The sequence below is a fragment of the Microcebus murinus genome, chromosome 5 (genome assembly GCF_040939455.1).
Source record: "Microcebus murinus isolate Inina chromosome 5, M.murinus_Inina_mat1.0, whole genome shotgun sequence".
Lineage (NCBI taxonomy): Eukaryota > Metazoa > Chordata > Mammalia > Primates > Cheirogaleidae > Microcebus > Microcebus murinus.
The window spans coordinates 76,483,223-76,499,848 of NC_134108.1; the positions used below are offsets into that span (position 1 = coordinate 76,483,223).

General features: G+C 37.0%; 1 protein-coding gene across 2 annotated transcripts in view; it reads left to right on the forward strand.

The window, feature by feature from the left end:
• The first annotated feature begins 1,308 nt into the window (after nucleotides 1-1,308).
• Nucleotides 1,309-16,626, forward strand: part of IMPG1 (interphotoreceptor matrix proteoglycan 1) — a 130,583-nt gene continuing 115,265 nt past the window's right edge. For both annotated transcript variants that reach the window (XM_076003175.1, XM_076003176.1), the window contains exon 1: nucleotides 1,309-1,574. In XM_076003175.1, coding sequence (XP_075859290.1) covers nucleotides 1,508-1,574 — 67 coding nt within the window. In that variant the 5' untranslated portion in view covers nucleotides 1,309-1,507. The remainder of the gene's footprint in view (nucleotides 1,575-16,626) is intronic.

Consider the following 16,626-nt stretch of genomic DNA (forward strand, 5'->3'; position numbering starts at 1 on the left):
CAACTAGACTCTTTGGGTTCAAATCCTGGCTTTGCCACATATACCTTCTCCTCAAGTGTAAAACAGAGGTAACAGTACCTATCTCATAATGTTACATTGAGAAATACATGAATAATATATGGAAATCTCTAAAGACAATGTTTATCCACACACTACTATGCTCAACACATAGTATAGGCCAGGCGCAGCGACTCATGCCTATAATCCTAGCACTCTGGGAGGCCAAAGCGGGAGGGTTGCTTGAGGTCAGGAGTTCAAGACCAGCCTGAGCAAGGAGCGAGATCCTGTCTCTACTAAAAATAGAAAAAATTAGCTGGGTCTGGTGGTGCACATCTGTAGTTCCAGGTACTCAGGAGGCTGAGGCAAGAGGATTGCTTGAGCCCAGAAGTTTGAGGTTTGTGTGAACTAGGCTGATGCCCCGGCACTCTAGTCCCAGTGACAGAGAAAGGCACTGTCTCAAAAAAAAAAAAAAAAAAAAAAAAAAAAAAAAATACATGGTAATAATTGCAGTATGTTCTATCACTTAACTATACATAGCATGTATATAGTAAAAATAATATAAGACCAAATGTTCAACAATAATACTGAGGCAGAAGGATGAAGGAATGAGATGAGCACATGTTTATGGTGAGTGGAAAGAGTGTGTATGGAAGGAAAGATATTCACAATATCCATTATTTGATAATAGGTAAAAGCAAAAATCCCAGAATAGTAATAGAAGCATACTGCTTAGAAGAACAAATAAGAATACTAGAAAAATTAGCCTAATGAATTAAAAATGATTGCCCTTTGAATGAAGGTATGGGTAGAAAGCAGGCACAGTTATTTTTCACAATCCTTACAGAAAAAGTATTCGACTCCTTAAACTCTGTGCATGAATACAGATTTTAAAAGCTAAAATCACACTTAAATCAAAAAAGCCATCTGTATGTAATGCCAAATAGAAAGTGATTTACCAAGCAGTACATAAAAGAGAATGTACTTTGCTACCTGTGGAGACTGATACATATAAATAACCATATACTTCCAGGGATAGCAATTAAGTTCTTTCAATGAATATTTCTTGCGCATGTCATTTGAGAAAACATCTGACCCTAACTGTCATCCTTCTGCATTTGGCAGGACTACCCCTGGCTCTCTATGTCACTGCAACAGGTGAATAACTAAGAAAAAAGTATGTCTGTGGACACTTGTTTATAAAGGCATTCAGGGTCCTGGAGCTAGGCTGACAGATGCTCTTCCAGAAGGTTAATGAGATAAAGGTTCTTCCAGCTGGCCCTTAAGCAGAGATTACACCTGAGGGGAAGATAAGCAGATTATTCCGGAAGCAGACACTGCTGCATGTTCTTCATAAATTAGCACCTTCATAAAGGTAGACCAAGAAGGTTATCATCAATAAGCTGGCATCAATATTTAATTATTTTTCATAGTTCTGTCATTTTTTTATATATGCGATTTGAGGTTGTTTTGTGATTGCTGTCAGAATTACCAATGCACAAAAGCCAAAATGTATTTGGAAAGTAGAAGGGCTATTTTTGTCTTTTGGATTTTTCTCCAAGTTCAGGGAACCAAAGGTAAGTTATTTAAATATTTATTTTTAAATTCCTTATCTATAAAATCTATTTGTAGAAGTGAATATTCAGAATCAAAAGGTCATGACTTTATCTCAGGGGGCTGGTATATATGGTAGGCCCTTAATAAATACTGATTGGTTAATTGAATGAATGATTGATTATCAGAAATGGTTGCACTTGAAGGAAAAAACAGTTTCTGGAAAAGATTGTAATAAAGTTTTCTTCATGTTTTGTTACCTATAGATGATATAGTGGATAAAGCAAAAGTTCACTTACCTTTTCTTTCAACTATCAATTATATATAAATGTTTACATTTATAAAAACATTTAATTAGAAACAAATGGTGTGATTTCAGTATATTCTGAGCTCAATCTGATAAAGTAAACCAATTTATCTATTTCATAAAGTTAACTAGACAATTCAGCTTTTTTTGTATAATTATGTTAACTAATTTAACTATTTTTTCTGTTTTTATATATTTCAGCCATTACACACAGTTACGAATAACATACTTATATATGGCAAGTTAAATGAAATAAGCTCACCAAAAAACAATTTGTCATTTGCTTATTTCTATGAAACAATGTGCTATAATTGCATTTTAAAAATCCTAATATGCTACTTGTTTGGGCCTTTTTATTTCATAAGAATCTCAGATATGTGAATATATGTTAACCTTCAGTTAGTGAGGTCTACATTAATTAGAATTTAGGAAGCTCTGCCAGACTGCTTTCTTACTTGTGACTAATTAACCGTCATGAATATATTTAGAAAATGAGTATATGTAGAAAATGGTTAGGGGAGAGTTCAGTTCAATACAACTAGCTGTTAAGCATAACAATTGGGTATTTAGCTAAATTTAGTTTCTTTTTAAAAAATTTATAAATCTAAAAAATCAAAGAAATGAAAAAATTTCCAGTAATACTTCCATCCAAACACAACCTATGGTAGCACCTTCAGATATTTCCTTCTAGGTATACTTGTTTTTACATGATTGCAGCTCTACCACACATACAATTTTAAATCAGGCTTTGAGTATTTCTAATACAGCATATGAATGTTCTACATTGACATCCAATTTTGACAAGCATCATTTGATGGGCTGCATAATATTTCACTCAGTAGATGTATCAAGATTTGCTTTACCTAAATATTCAACAAAAGAGAACTAATTATTTCTAATTATTTTGTTATTGCAAATAACATTGCTATGAATAACTTTGTGCATAAGTCTTTCTCTGTATTTAAGACTCAGAATAAATTCACTAGCATAAAATTATTAGATCAAAGCACTCCAAATAGTTTTATGGTATTTGGTTTATATTGTCAAATTGCTTCTCAAAAGTTTTCCTAGGCCCTTAGGTGAGTTTTCCCAGTTGATTCCAGAGAATGCTTTCCATGTCTCTAATATAGTGCTAGATATTAAATATAAAAAGATTCGAAGAAATGCCAATATTTCAAAAGATTTCCTTTAAGCTTTGCAGATGTGTGTAGTTTTTTCATAGACACATACAGGTGAAGTGGCTTTGATTTCAAAAGATTCATTAAATAAATTTGTTTCAGCACAACAAAAGATAGTTTCAAGAGTTTCAAAAAACAATTACTTCATCAAGACACCAAATCTCCCTTCTTTGGGATTCGTAATGGGAATACCAGTTGCATCTGATTTGCATAGCATGGCTTTATGCTCTTACTTTCCAATTTACATAAATAATTTTATTTAATTGCTTGTGACATTCAATGTGTAGGAAAAAGAGAAAAGAGAAAATCTACCCTTGGCAAGTCCTAAAATGGAAATAGTGCTTATCTTAGTATGTGCCTTTTGGTTATCCTAAATGAAACCTTTTACTAAGTTATTATTAGTTCGCCAAGGCAGGATAATTATTTTAGTTGCTGTGAAATGTCAGGAAATTTGCATTAGAAGACGCTCCACTTCTTGCTAATCTTTTACTACTGGGGTATGCTCTCATTTCATAAAATTACCCAGGAAGGTATTTTCCTTCACTGTGGCTCCATTAACAGAGAACGTGACTTCATTTGTACATCTGAGGTAGGTGCCCAATGGCAGTCACATTAACTGCAGCTCCTATGCTTTGTTCGTCTGTGCTAGTCTCAAAATACTGTAATTCAAAAGGTCCAAGGCAGATTATTTTATTCAATTATATCTGAGAAGATGTCTCTAAAATCGAAGCTATGTAAATTGAAAATACTTTGTGTCCAAATGAACAAACTATACGGCACACCTGAAACCATTTATTAGATTATATACTTGCTTTAAAAATAAAAGCAACTGCTGCCTTGTGGCCCCTTTGTGCTTGTATCTCTGATCACGCTAAAGGACTATTGTATGTGTGAGCTAATTAGACAGGGCTGACATGACCTACTGCTTTTTTGGCCATTTCTGTCAATTATGAGAGTGCAACCACCTTGAACAGCGACTGTTTTGCATGCTAATTACCTCTGGAAATTCAGATCCTATATACTTTTGGCGCCACAATCATTTTCACAGATTTTATGCTATTTTAATCCATCTGAGGCAACAAAGTTTGTTTTTCAAAATAGTCTCTAGGCTTACATCATAATTCAGTATATATGTTGTAACAATCATAAAAAGTGTCCTGACCTCATCACTATGTTGTGAAATATCAGACTCAGGGATAACTGAGGTCTTCGTCTACTCCATTTCTTCTTGCTGAAGGGTAGGAAAGACACTTCTGCAGTTGTGGGGAAGGAAATTGTGTCAACTCTAAGAATAACACAAAACAGTTTGTCGAAAGGTAGGAAAGCCTGTTACCAAGATGTGAGTTTTAACCTCCCAAAGTGGACAGTTTTCAGCAACCACTGGGCCTGAGCTCACTGTCTGGGATATTTTCATCAAAGGATAGAATTTCAGCCTTATAAAACAAAACCACCAAGCAGATGAAACCATTTTAACAAGGGAGGAGAGTGCACCCTTTGCTCTAAATCCAAGGCAACCCACGTGCCCCAGCTTATCTTAGAACGAGTTTATGAGGTAACTGGCATATCCCTGGTAATAAGAATTCATATATGGTAATGCTGCTGTCAAGCGCTGAACTACAGCATGCGCGGCTACAATTATTTATGGAGAATGTTCTCCCACTACTGCCTCTCTCTTCCGGCCATAGTGAATGTTAGAAGACGATGAAAGAGCCATACAAAACAGTGCTGCTGCTTCTAAGCATATGGTTGTATTCAGTAGATAAATATTTTCTCATTTACAGTCAGTCATTCTTGAGGAAACAATGTCTTTCTGTGTGCCTTCCTGAAGTCATCTTAATTCATTCCAACTTCATTTTCTTCATTCAGGCTTCTATTTACATAATTGCCCCCAGGAGAAAAGGGAAACTAAACCAAAAGGAATTTTGTGGGGGAAAAAATCAGGACTTTGAAATTAATGAAAAGTCTGTGCTTCAGAAATACTTTAACTCTGCAGCCCTCAGTCCCCGGTCCTCGTTCTGTTAGGGACCAGGTGGCAGAGCTCCACCATACCACCTGCCTTGCCCCATCGGTAGAAAAATTGTCTTTCATGAAACTGGTCTCTGGTGCCAAAAGGTTGAGGATCACTGCATAACTCCATATAGAAAATAACACGTGTAGAGCTAATTTGTCTTTCTTAAAGTTCCTGCTGCATTTATAAACAAACAAAAGTTGCATTTAATTAAGCTGAACTATGAAACACAATGACACTATTATTAATCCATTGTACTCAGATCAGTTCAGACTTGATCAAAACACTTTGCAGACAGTAATTATGTTAATAATCACTTAGCTTAATTTTTTTTTATAAAAGCTCAAGTTAATTTGTGCTCATTTGTGGTTGGGAGTCTAAGGCAGAGAGTGCTAAGGAATATTCCTAAAATCATTTGAGGTGAGATGTGAGCTGTATCCATTTTTATCTTACATCTACTTAATCTAATCGGTCCAATATAATATGATGAGTGGAATTAATATGGCTTTTACTGTTAATTCAAAAGCCACCTTTCTTCTGCTAACACCACCAGATGTTTGCTGGTTCTGAGCCATGTCTAATATCTATTTTCATGACTGATCTCAGAATAGCTGGTCATATCCTTCAGCTCTACCTTAGAAATGGAAGCACCTAACTTAGGACTTCTATTATTCATTGAGAAAGAGGTTTGATGTTTTGAACTCCTCAAAGAACTGGAGTTGTTTATTCATGGTGTCATTTAAAATCCCCACTACAAAAGCCTAAGTTCAGTAGTAAGTGACTTATTCCACATTGTGTCATGTATCCAAAGGCAGTATCTTGCTAATGGGTGTTATTAGATCCAATGGGAAAGCCTCTTTTAAACCCAAACCACCTCCCACCTGATCAAAACACTGAAATTTCACCTCCATGTTTGTAGTAGTTTCAGCCTCTGGAGATAACAAATTCTGAAACTCCCCTTGTTAATGATTTCTCTGCCTTCCTTCTATTGGATCTGATGTTACTCTCATCAAAACATCCCAGGCCCCCAGCCTCACTGAGGTTTTCCAATTCTTCAGCCTGTCCAGGCCTCAGCGTGCTGCCCGTTATCCTAGGTCCCATAGCCCACTGCTGACCAGCTCTCAACAGTCTCCTGGTAATATAACAGAAATTTTACTCCTTGGCCTCTGCCACATCTGCTTTATTAATCCCACTCTGGGAAAACTTAGCTTTCACTTTTCCTACTCTCATTCCTGAACTGCCAAGTGTTATTAGAGAAACCCAAATAAACAGAGTGCTTTCATGAAACAAATCCATGCACTGTGACCTTAGCTGGGCCCTGCAAGCTATCCCGCAGTCATACTCATCTCTGACTCCCTCACCTAGTCCCCTAGTCCTATTTCCAAACCTTCCCTCTCACCTTGAGCCTATAGCCTCATTTCCCCTCATTCACCAAAGCAAAAGGTTCTCAGGTTTGCATAGAACATCATTCCTCACAGAACAGCTCTGTCATTTACTATGTGACCTTGGCAAATTGCTCAATCTCAAACATCACTCACTCTTGTGGTTTCCTTATCTGTAAAATAAAAATAATAATAGCAGTGTCTGCCTCACAGAGTAAAGCTTTTGGTGAGGCATCTGCTACAAAAATGCTCAATAACTGCTAAAATGGCTATGACAGCTACCATTGTTGCTATTATCACCTCCTCCTACTTACTGAGAAGATTGAAATCATTTGACCTCATTTGACATCTCTTTTTTCCACTTTAAAGTTTTCTCTGAATTTATCTAGACTCTTCTTATTCTCTTTTGTTTCAGAAGATAAAATGATTTCATGTCTTTGTTAATGTTATTTCTACCTACCTATGACTTTAACTCCATTTACAACCAATTTCCCATAAGACCTTTCCCAAATGAAAAGGCAGCCTATGGATTGGAGGAAAATATTTGCAAAGCATATATCTCATAAGGGAAAAATATCCAAAATATTAAAAGAACTCACACAACTCAGTAGCAAAAAAAAAAAATAGCAAAGCGCACACACACACACACACACACACACACAGACCAGTTTGAAAACAGACAAGGGACTTAAGTAGACATTTTTTCCAAAGAAGACATAAAAATGGCCAATGGGTGTGAAAAGGTGCTCTCATCATCAGGGAAATGTAAATCAAAACCACAATGAACTATCACCTCACACCTGTTAGGATGGCAGTTATTGAAAAGACAAGAGATAAGTGTTAGCAAAGGTGTGGAGAAAAGGGTACCCCTTGTACACTGTTGGTGGTACAGCCATTATAGAGAACAGTATGAAAGTTCCTCAAAAAATTAAAAATATAATTACATATCCCACAATCCCTGTCCAGCAATTCCTCTGCTGGGTATATACTCAAAGGAAATGAAATCAACACCTCATAAAGATATCTGTGTTTCCATGCTTATTGCAGCATTATTCACAATAACCAAGATATGGAAACAACCCAAGTATCTATCAACTGTTTTTACATTTCATCATTAAGGGTGATGCTTATTTCATCTTTTTTTATTGTTTTGTTCTTGCAAATGCTCTTTACCACATAAAGTTCCTTTCTAATTCTAATTTACTAAGAGTTTTTAATTATAAATATAGAAATTTATTGTTTCTTCTATATCTGTTAAGATTCCCAAATTTTTCCTCCTTTAATTTATTAATGTGATAAATTACCTTAGTCAATTTTCAAATATTAAACCAACCTTACATTCCTGAGATAAATCCAGTTTGGTCATACATTGTTTATATATTGCTGGATTCTATGTGCTAATATGTTATTTCAAATTGTTACACTCATATTTATAAGTGAGCTTGGACTATAAAATTTTTTCTCATACTTATTTTGTCAGATTTTGTAAGAGTTTGTATTAAAATGAAATTATCTTTTTCTTGAATGTCTGGTAGAACCCATTGTTAAAGCTAGAGAAAGATCATTGTAAAAACATATTTGACCTCTCAATTTTTTTTAAAGTTATAATAATTATCCTATGTCTTTAGTTATGATAAGTTGTATATTTCTAGAAATTTATTCATTTCATATGAAATTTCAAATTTATTGACAAAACATTATTCATAATATCTTATCTTTTTTATGTTTATAGAAAATTTGTAAAAAGCATAATGTCCAATTCTGATATTGGTTAATTTTGTCTTCTTTGTTTGATCAGTCCCACCTGTTTGCTTGTTTGTTTTTGTTATTAATATTTTCAAAGGAAAAGTGGCTTTTATATTTCTTTCTTTTTCACTTATTTTATGATCTCTTTTATATTTTATTACTCTCTGTTCTTATCTTTGTTATTTTTTCCTTGTATTTTCTTTGGGCTTATTTTGTTTTTTTTTATGCTAACCTCTTGGTTAGATGCATAGGTCATTAATATGTAGCTCCTTTCTTTTTATATGATAGGTATCTTAATGATACAATTTTACTTTTAGGAACTGCTGTAGCTTCATTCCACAAGTTTTATTATGTAGCAATTTTATCATTTAATAAAAATATTTTTAATAACATATTATTCTTCTTTAACTTATGGTTATTTGGAAGGACGTTTTTTAATTTTCAAATATATGAAGATTTTCCCACTGGTTTTTAAACTGATGTCTAGCTTTCTTCCCTGTTAGTCTGAGAACATAATGTACATAGATAGCATCAGTCCTTTTACATTTATCCAGGTTTGCATTTTAGTCCAGCATTTTTCCCTGTGCTTGAAAAGAAGGTATATCAAATTTGACTGGGTCCTATATTGTTATTTGCTAAATCAGGCAGTCCTATTCCCCCCATGAATCTCAAAAGAGAGTGGCACTAGATCATAATAACAGCTAATGATGTGCCAAATCTGCAAAATGCTTCACATCTATTTTATCATTTAATTTTTGAAACACAACAAAACTACATAATAGACACGCACTAATCAAAAATTATGGTGTTGGAATTATTACTCTCTCTTTTTCAGGTTAAAAACCAGAGCATATGAGAATTAATTATTTGCCCAAATTCAGGAATTAACTCGGGGAGTGGCAGAGCAATCTTGCTATAACCTCAGTGCCCTAGGTACCCAGTATGAAGCTTACTTTACTTTTCTGCAGGAACTGTGATAGGTTTTATGCATCAGAAAGTTAACAAGCAGGGTTGAACAGCTGTTTCTGCTTAATCTGTTCCAATTCTGTTCTCCTTGAGTAGTTAGAATATCATTCTTTTGTGGCAATATATGAAACAGCAATGCTATGTACGTGCAATTCTCTTTACTCAGAACTCCCAAGACACTTCATGATCAGGTTTATATGAGAAAGCAGTAAAACTAAAAGGTAGTTAGTGTGTGGTTTGTAATAATAACCACGGACAGCGCAAAGTTCCAGGAAACAGAGACACTGGGCTAAATTAGAGCTGATTCTGATATAACTACTTCAGATATGATAAGAATCTAATGAGATAAAGTATACCCCTAAATATGTAGCACCCCTCGCAACCACAGGGAGAAAGGTACCCTGGAATTTTTTGGAGTTTGTTTCATAGGCTCTTAATGAGTCTCATCCCCACCCACCTCCAAGTCAGCCTCCAGATCAGGAGGCTGAATCTGCCTCCCACTCATGAATTATCTGGTACCTTCTGGCATAACCTCTTGATTCCCAACCTTTGTGTCAAGCTAGGCTATAAGAGTGCTCTGAAAAGTATAACGTTTCACATATTTCATACATTTGTAAGGGACAATCATAACTCATCAACCACGTATCTCAGATTTACTTATAAAATTTCTTTTTTTTTTTTAGCCAGTCAAATCACTTGAAAACTTTCATTCAATTCCCTTATCAGTGACGTGTGTGCTTATTTAAACTACACATTCTGAACCTGTGCCGACGAAATCAAAAACCTACACACAATGGGTTAATAACTGGGAAGCAAAGCAATGAAAAAGATCAGTGGAATTTAAGTTAATATAAAGAGATGATTGTGAGTGGCTTTAATGGGGCTGGACCTACACATATGAGAAGGTATCAGGATGATTTGATTTGAAGGGTACTAAAACGTCCAGCAGCTGGGGAAAGCACTGGTTTCTTTTTGTCAGCTCCTGAAAATGAGGCAGCCATGTGCAAACCCTTAGCAACGCCGGCTAACAACTTTAACATAATCGTTCTCACCTCAGTTTCACATCCTGTTTCCTTCATCTTGACCTCAGCATTAACCCAACTCCATTCGCCATTTTTTCAAAGCAATTCTACATTTTACAATTAATCGCAGCTTATAAAAATATCCTATTCTACCAGCTTTCAAGACTGGTTTATGCATGAGTGAGGATGATGGATTTTGCTGAATTTGCTTATGTATTCACATGATCCTTAACATTTTAAATTTTTTGCTAAAATTCCCCAGTAAATTTCGCGTTCCATGAAGAAGCAGTGTGTTGATCCTGTGGTTTCTCACAATCCCTGGCACAACGCCGCATGCCTAGAGGGCACCTGTACCCCTATGTGAGAGGCAAAGGCATTCCCCTTCACTATAGGTTTGGTTCTGGACTTGAAAGCAGGAGCAGCACCTTTGCAGCTGGCAGCTGGGTGTGGGAGAACCTCAGCCAAGAGGCTGCACTATCAGGTGATTTCATGCCTTAGATGAAGGAAGTGTGTACTACTCCTTCTCACCACCCCATAACAAGGACCTTGGATGTGTTTCTCTCCTTTCCCAGAACACAGAGAGGCCAGCCAGCTTTGCAAACGCTCCTCCCCTTCTCTCTCTGTCCTGTTCTTGCTCCCTGCAGAGATGGGTAGGCAGTTCTGGGTATAGTCGAGGACTCAACCCTGCTAGACTCCAGCCTCTTTACTCCCTGACATTTCCCAGACCTGAAGAACTAGCAACTCCACCTGCTCAGAGGATCATCTTTGAACATAAAAGAGGCAATCTCCTTTCTTTTTTCTACTTCTCCCTTCAACTTCAGCTCTGTTCCTGCCCACTCACCAAGCTGCCTATGCCCTCAACAAAGTGTGCTATTTTGTACCTCAGCATCTCACCTATAGATTTGGTTCTTCCTTTCTTTCCTTTTTTTAGTGCAATGAGGTGGGGCTCAATGACATATATATATATATATATATATATATATATATATATATGAAAGATAATGCAACCACTCTATTTAAGACAAGAGACCACTGATTCCATTCTCAGTAGAGAGTACTGTTGTTGAACAAATGCCAGTTTGGAAGGTAAAGAAGGCAGCAATGGCATCTGATGTTCGAAAGCTTGAGAGAGGAAAAAGAAAAAGAGGTAGCATATACTCCCCCATTGATAATCAGTCTGCATGCTGACTATTTTAAAAGCTTAGTTACTTCATGATTCATTAAAGGAAATAACTGCAAATTTTCTTATTTTCTATGATTCTCTTCTGCATCATTTATTCCAACAAGTTTTGCCTCTAGGCCAAAGCTTGGGGTTGGCATTGTGTAGGTTTATTGGGAACTGCATGTAGGAGGACAGGTGGGAAAGCAAGTTGCAGAAGCTTCTGTGATCTCCACTTTATTATCCAGAAAACAGCATGCTTAAAATCTATACACTCTTCTAGAATAGACTGAACAAAGTATTCAGCAAATCTGCATAATTTGTTGGTACATACTCAGTATGTTAAGCACGATGTGTATTTAATTGCCTTTACTCTTTGGAAAAAATTTCTCAGGTGTGTAATTGAGAATCTACTAATGTAGAGGGAGGACCTGGATATAATGAGTCACAAACAAGAGGAACATTTGCAGAAATGCCATAGCTCCTCACTTTTTTTAGTAAAGTTAGAAAAGTTTGTGCAAAATTAAGTTATTATTTTTGAAAACTTCCAGTCATTAATTTGGTCCTGAAATGTTATTCACTTTCTCTCTATAGAGTTCTGTTCTTCAAATGGAGATTTCATTCTGTAGGAATTCCAGTAAACTTTGTCTCTGCTCCCATTAATTCATTCATTAAGACATCAAGGCTTTTTCCCCTAGGATGACATAATGGCTTCACTAAGTGCCAATGGCTGTTGCTTTCATAGCAATGCTGCCGAGAAAGCTCTATTCCTCTATTCCTGTTGTCTATAATTGTCACTATATGTATACAGTAAGCCTATATGGTAAGCCTGTAGGGTTGGATGGCTAAAAAATATTCCTCTAGGAGAGTTTGGTAAGGAGTGGTCCAAACTGATTGGTACTTATCTACTTGAATATAAACCAAAAAAGAGACTGGTTCATGGGCAAAGCTCAAAGCTGAGCCTGAAATGGAAATTTTGTAAGCAACTTATGATTGGAGGCCAACTTTGGTACCCAAAGGAAAACAATAAACTCTTAACCAGGCATAGTGGCTCACACATGTAATACCAGCACTTTGGCAGACCAAGGCAGGAGGATTGCTTGAGACCAGGAGTTCATGACCAGCCTGAGCAACCAACATAGCGAGACCTCTTCTCGAAAGAAAGAAAGAAAGAAAGAAAGAAAGAAAGAAAGAAAGAAAGAAAGAAAGAAAGAAAGAAAGAAAGAAAGAACAAGATGAGATAGATAGAAAATAAAGTGGAAGAAATTCCCCTAGAGGAAAAGGAACAAGAAGGAAAACAGGAAACAAAAGAGAACAGAAAAAATGGAGGGCAGAAATCTATTACATAAATTAAAGCACATGCATACACACTTTAACAATAAATGAATAAATTCTTCTCTGACATGTCAGGGAGATGATATGGCCTCTAATGGCTTCAAGGGTGCCAGTCAACACTGGGGCCTCATGGCCACCAGCCTACAGCCCAGAGTGGAAAAGTTGCTTTGATTAAAGAGCTGGCATTCACATTAGCTAACAGACGTGCTTCAGCAATTCAAATCAAATTTTGAAACAATAAATGAAGGGTCAAAAGCACAGTATTTCAGAAAGAACTACCACTCCCATCCTTGGCCAGATTTGACTGTTTCTTAGGATAAAGTAATGTTTGAATTCAGTGTGTGAATCCAGTGGTTGTTCTTTTAATTTTCTTTTCTATATATTTGGAAATTTTCAAACTTATCATAGTTACACAGGGTTGCAGAATCTGGGTCAGCTCCAGAATAGAGTGGATAAATAAAGAAACAAAACAAAATGAAACCACCCGTCTCAACTTAAACCTTCAGTGTTGGCCACTGTCCTTAGCCTTCTGGAAATTTCCCTACCAATGGCCTCCTTTCTGCTCACCTGAATATTTTCCAGGCCTTTCATGAGAACCTCTCAGCTCAAAGGGAGCCCATACTACCATGATGAATCTCAGCCCTTCCTCAAATGGTGTATTTTGCTACAAAATCATCACTCTCAACACCACCTCCATCAACAAATGTTAATGCCCAAATTCACAGAGGTGATCATTGGAGTTATAGTTTATGGTCAATTTCAGCCTATTATGTGTTAGATAGCGACACCTTCTGGTGGAATGTCATATTAGCATATTAATACACCAGGCTCTATGAGCCCATCACATTTATCGAAATAAAAAGAGAATGAAAGGAAAAGGGAGAGAGAGAGAATGAAGACAGGGTGCTAGTAGCTATGCATGTGTTATCAGGGGATTCTCATTCATGCAGGACCTTGCTTTGTTCTGGAAAAGGAGAGAAAAATCTTTTAAAGAGTTTTGCTATAAGTGTAAATAGAAAAATGGGTCAATAGCTGGAGGGGGTGTAGTACAAAGAGACAGTTTTTCAATAGAAGGAAAAGTAATAGCATGTTCATGTTCTATGCTTCTAGAAATAATTCAGTAGAAAAGGGGAAAATAATGACATAGGGAGATGAGAGAGAGAGTTTCTGGAAGAATGTCCTTGAGAAGTAAAAAAGGATGGGATACAGGGCCTAAGTAAGGGAGTTGTCTTAGGTAGAAGCTGAGACCAAGGATCACATAGTCACAGAAAGCAGAGTACAAAAGCAGAGACGCCGCCAGTGAGCAGATGCAGTGCTGGAAGTTCGTGAAGTTCTCTTTTGGCTTCTCTTGCTAGCAGTAAAATGTAAAGCAAAGTCAGCAGCTGAGAGTGAGAATCGGAAGGAAGGTACAGGAAATCTGAGGGCAGTTGTGTGTAGTTCTCCCAGAGAGTGGGAAATTGAATGGACCAGGGAAGTGTAGTATGATTTTATTTAAGGATCATACATTTAAAGTGAGTCCTGATGCTTGTTTTTCTCCAGCTGTGCTCAGCTACAAGGGCACAGATAAAGAATAGGCAGAGAGTCGGATTTAACCGTAAGTGTGGTTTTACCAATCAGGTTTAATAATTAAGAAGCAAGGGCATTGAAGCCTTAAAGAGGCTTTTCAATGATATTCTTCCTCATTGATACCCACATTCTTAATTGGTTCTCTTGATTATTTATGTATGGACAAATTGAAAGGGCCTAGGAATACAGATTTCACTAAAGCATACTTCATACATAAACCATCTGTTTTCTGTTCATTTGGTATTCACTCACAGAAGAATTTTTATTTGTCTTTTCACTTAGGATATTATCTTCAATAAGATGACTATGTCGTAAGCCTCTGATATTAGACACCAGAGAAGGGACAGAAACTTAAAAAGGAAGTTGTGACAATGTAGGTGGACAGGACATATGAAGCTATTTTTCATAGTCTAATGGTTTTTAAAACAAATCTAACTCATACATATATTGTAAAGAAAAAACATAACTATTTCCACAGGCCATTTTTCATTGTCACTTAATTAACATGTATTGCATATTTGTCATGTACAAAACAGTGTACTAGGTAAACTGGGGAGTGGATGACAGGATTGCAATACAAATCCTCAAGGTATTTGCAGTCTAAAGGAAGAAACTTAGATATTTACAACAAATTATTGTTCAAGGCAGGACAAAGCAAGCACTGCAACACAAGCTCCATGACATTTGTTCATCAAGTTTACAATTATGTACCATAGTGGGCCTGGCACATAGTAGTCACACAATGAATACTGGTGAATCAATGAAGGCCACAGAGATATGAGCCATGCTGCAAACAAGCTTCTTCTTCCATTCTAAACGGCAATTAAAATATAATTACAAAAGCTTACTTTTTACTTTGACAACTCTATTGTGATCTAAAACTGTTTGAAAGGGTTATTAAAATTAATGTTCCTACACAAAAATTCACATTTTACTAACTGCAGTGACACTAACGGCTATCTATGTGTGTGACTTCTGTCCCCCTCTTGCACTTCGCCCCGATGTTGAATGGGCACCTTTCACTTCGCCACATAGCCGGTATGACTCAGGAAAAACTGACTCCAACTCCACAGTCAGGATGAGCCACTTCAGGTCATCCTAGTCCCCTGCCCTGTGATTACTCCTATCCAGCCAGTAGCACTGGGGTATCCGTTGGCAACTGGTGTTGGGCCGGGCACATGGCCTAAGTCAGCCAGACATAAGGGAGAGACTATTTTTCAACATGAATGAGAGTAAGTGAGTTGCTCCAGTTGCTGCTGGCCTCCATGAGGGGAATTTAATGGAAGCCCACCCATGGGTGAGGTCCCCACATGAGGAGACAGAGCTCAGAGAATGGCAGAAAGGCAGAGCCAGAGCTCTATTTTCACCAGGCATTCCCTACCGCTGGCTTTCCTTTGCATGTGGTAACTTCCTTACTGTGTGAGGCAGATTGAGACGGACAATCTTGATTCTTCAGCTGGAAGCATCCTTACAGATCTATATAACAGAGGTTCCCAAACCTGTCTGCCTGTTGGAATTAACCTGAGAATCTTCAAATATTGCTGGTGCCTGTGTTCTAACCCAAAGATTATGGTTTATTGATCTAGTGTGTGTTTGGGTGAGCCAACTGATCTTCAAATTCCCTTCCTTCCTGGAGATTCTTTCCTGAGAATTTACCACTACCCAAGACTGATAGAGCACTCTGAGACTCCTCAAGGTGGCAGGGAATATGTGTTCCCACCAGTACTCTCTCCCCCCCTATAATGTAGAGAGACTTTTACACTCTTTGACAAGATTTGAATTGCTCTCCAGCTACCCTGCTCAGATTTCTGCTTGATTTCCCTTGACTACACCAAGAAGATCTGGGTTTAAGAGCCTTCCCTAGTAAAAATGGGAATATAAATCTCTGTAAACCACATTTGGAATCACAAGGGGCCATACATAGTAAGTGGTCCCAACTGTTCATCAATAATTCCTTTCTTAAATGGTAGAATGGGTAAAAGGAAAGAGATGGAGTAGAAGAGAAGTAGAAGAATAAAGGTCTGACTCTACTGTTCACATTCTTTACCAGCTCTAAGCCTCAGTATATAACTGCGTGGTAAACTGAGAAAAATAATATGTTTCATCTATACAGTAAAGCTTTTGTGAGCATGATATAATGTAATGCATATAAAAAAATTCAAAATAAAAAGGTGCTTCAGTGAATGTAAGTTATTATTATAAGAGGTCCAGAAAGCTGTAAATGAACTCTAGACCTAACCCTACTTAGACCTAGCATGCCAGCAGAATAAAATGGCTTAGGGAGTTACATTCTCTGCCAGCCTCTTCTCTGGGTCCTCCCCTTCATTCTTCCTCCCACCTCCCCCAACCACCACCCCTAAAACAGTAAGCTTGCTCTGTAAATGCAATTCTAAGACACATCCTTGC